The sequence below is a fragment of the Poecilia latipinna genome, unplaced genomic scaffold (genome assembly GCF_001443285.1).
Source record: "Poecilia latipinna isolate Pla-1442-1.1 unplaced genomic scaffold, P_latipinna-1.0 Scaffold3135, whole genome shotgun sequence".
NCBI classification, from domain to species: Eukaryota; Metazoa; Chordata; class Actinopteri; order Cyprinodontiformes; family Poeciliidae; genus Poecilia; species Poecilia latipinna.
Window position 1 is genome coordinate 33,291 of NW_015115751.1, and position 2,626 is coordinate 35,916.

General features: G+C 37.0%; 1 protein-coding gene across 1 annotated transcript in view; it reads right to left on the minus strand.

Moving 5' to 3' along the window:
• Positions 1 to 2,626, minus strand: part of snrnp70 (small nuclear ribonucleoprotein 70 (U1)) — a 24,411-nt gene that overhangs the window by 5,586 nt on the left and 16,199 nt on the right. The window contains exon 8 of the mRNA XM_015022907.1: positions 583 to 684. Coding sequence (XP_014878393.1) covers positions 583 to 684 — 102 coding nt within the window. The remainder of the gene's footprint in view (positions 1 to 582; positions 685 to 2,626) is intronic.

Below are 2,626 nucleotides of genomic sequence, written 5' to 3' on the forward strand. Positions count from 1 at the left end.
CAATGATTCACTTCCTGCTGAAGAGCCCCCTGGTGGTTGAAGAAAAATCCACATATAAGCGGTTTATAGTGATTGCTCTCAGGTATTGTTCAGGGGGCCGGACCAAATGTAGAGGCGGGCTGTAGTTTGGGGACCACTGTGCTACACACATAAAGACAGCTGTTTTAGCAGTGCAGGGCTAATCTGTTGGCTATTTTTTGATTAACCAATTAATAATTCAACAGGAAAAGGTGCCTAAACAGATTTTTTTTTAAACAATATGAACCACTTTAAGCTAAAACAATGCTACCTGAGGAGTTCTGGGTAAAATATATTTGCAGTCGAAATATCTATATATTTTTCATCTTAAATGCAAAATGTATATCATTTTGAAAAGCTTTGGCTTAATATCTGCTCTCAGAGTAGTGGTCTTGCAGCAAACTGAATGTTTCAGACCATCTAATCTCCAGCCAATTATTCAATTACTAAATTATTTGACTCGATTTTTTTCAATAATCGATTAATCACAATTGTTTTAGCCCTATTCTGCAGTCGAGAGAAAATTCTGCTCTACAGAAAGTCTAGGACACAAAAGCATCTGACCTAGCCTGCGAGGACGCCATCCTTTGACAGTGCGTCCTCTTTCCACATCCACCAACACTCTTCTACCATCAATCTTCTTTCCGTCTGCATGCTTGTAGGCAGCTGTAGAAAAATGGAGAGAGAGAGAAGACAAAGGTGAGGTTGAGGTAAAAACAGCAACAACGTGAGCAAGGGAGGAAAAAAAGAAACAGAATACAGTGGATTATTATACTGACCAGGAGCAGGTGAAGCAAAGACGGCTGCTCTCTGGGTAAAAGCCGAAGGATAATGGGAGCAGACTTCCTTCCACCAGATGAGTCACTGATACATTACACTTTCGACTTTGTTTAAAACATCCAGAGGCCAGTTTTCTTATCGTCAACATTTGCATGTTATTAAAAATGTATTTCTTTCATAATTCAGACTGGGAAAAGACACGGGCCTCTTTAAAAAAATCCCTACAGTAGAAGAAGTGCATCAAGCTTATGCATTTATCCAACTGTATCAAGTCTTAGCTTATATAACTGTCAACACAGGTACTATTTGTGGGATAAGTTGACAACAACATGATGATAAATACTTCAAGTAAGGTAACCAAAAAGCATTTCACCATAATATTCAGTTATAATATATTGCCATTTTGCAAACATTTTGTCATCAATTGTGGTACTTACATTTGGATACTTTCATTTTTGACAAAACAGCGCATAATACGAGTTACTTAATACACTTAAGTTAATCAAAACAACTAAATTCTATAGTAAGGAAACAAAAACGTAATTTTTTTTAATCCAAATATTTCAAATTGATCTTTTCTTATTAATTTGAGAATTAAATTTGTGACATTTATCTTTACATCAACAAGAATCCTAGCACATAGTCAGAGGGCCTTACCAAACTTGGCAGCTTAAAGAACCAGACCAAAGGTTCTCTGCACCACAGAACCACTCAGACAACATTTCTGCAGGGGCCCTTGCCCTAACCCCCCTCCACTCCACTCCACTCCACTCCACTCGTGTCTGTGATTTTGTGTCCACAAACGATGACAAAAACCAACCTGACTGCGGGGTCTTACCACACCCCCACGATCACCAACAACACTGACCAACTGAGGTGGAAAAAAAAAAAGAAAGAAAGAAAAACTAAAAGAAAGCAAAGAGAAACTGGACTAACTTTACATCAGGAGTTGGCTTACCACAACTCCAATGAAAACCCTTTCTGAATAAAGTACATGTCTCTAACACCACTGTGTATGCAACAGAAGTACAAATGAGATGCCTACTTTTGTTGAGGTGTGACAGTTGAAGAACACATCTAAGATGTGGTTTGAAATCTCTCAGAAGCATTTTCCACCAAACTGGCTCCAGTTCTGAAGTGGTGTTAGAGCTCAAAACCTACCAGTAGTTACTTTTTTCACCAAGATAAGCACTGGGTGAGGAAAAAGTAGTGCTAACCTGCACCAGTTCGCTGTTGGGCCAGAGGGAAAAAAATAAAAATAATAAAAAAAAACAACACTTTTCACAGATCTGGTTGAGTTTCTGCTAATAATGTGTTTGTATGTATACATGTATGTATGATCAATAGTGTTTAAAACTATTTTTAAAATTGAGTGTGACTGAAGATGTTTGAGAATGAAAAAGCTTTCAATCATTTCAGAGTTGTTCATTTTTATACAATCCAGTATATGCCATGTTCAATATAGCACACAGTTACATTATCTGAAATGTAATATACTTTCAGTTGATTTTTCTCCAATACCAGAAATGTTTACATTCAACCTGATGACATTTCAGGTGATCAATTCAATTAAGTGCAGAGCGAGCAATTACTGTTGAAAAACACAAAGACTGTTTTTGGTTTGGACCATCATTTTTTCTCAACTGTAGCTGAATGAGAAAGTTTTATGTTGTTAAATAGATTTCAGTGGTAGTGAACCTCTTAGTGTCACTTAAAAGTTACACTAAAGAACTTTGCATTGTACATCTAGTTCTGCACATTAAAAACTCTGCATGTATTCAGGTACAAGATAAACACTGTGTTTGTGTGGTTTATATTAGAGGTGTGC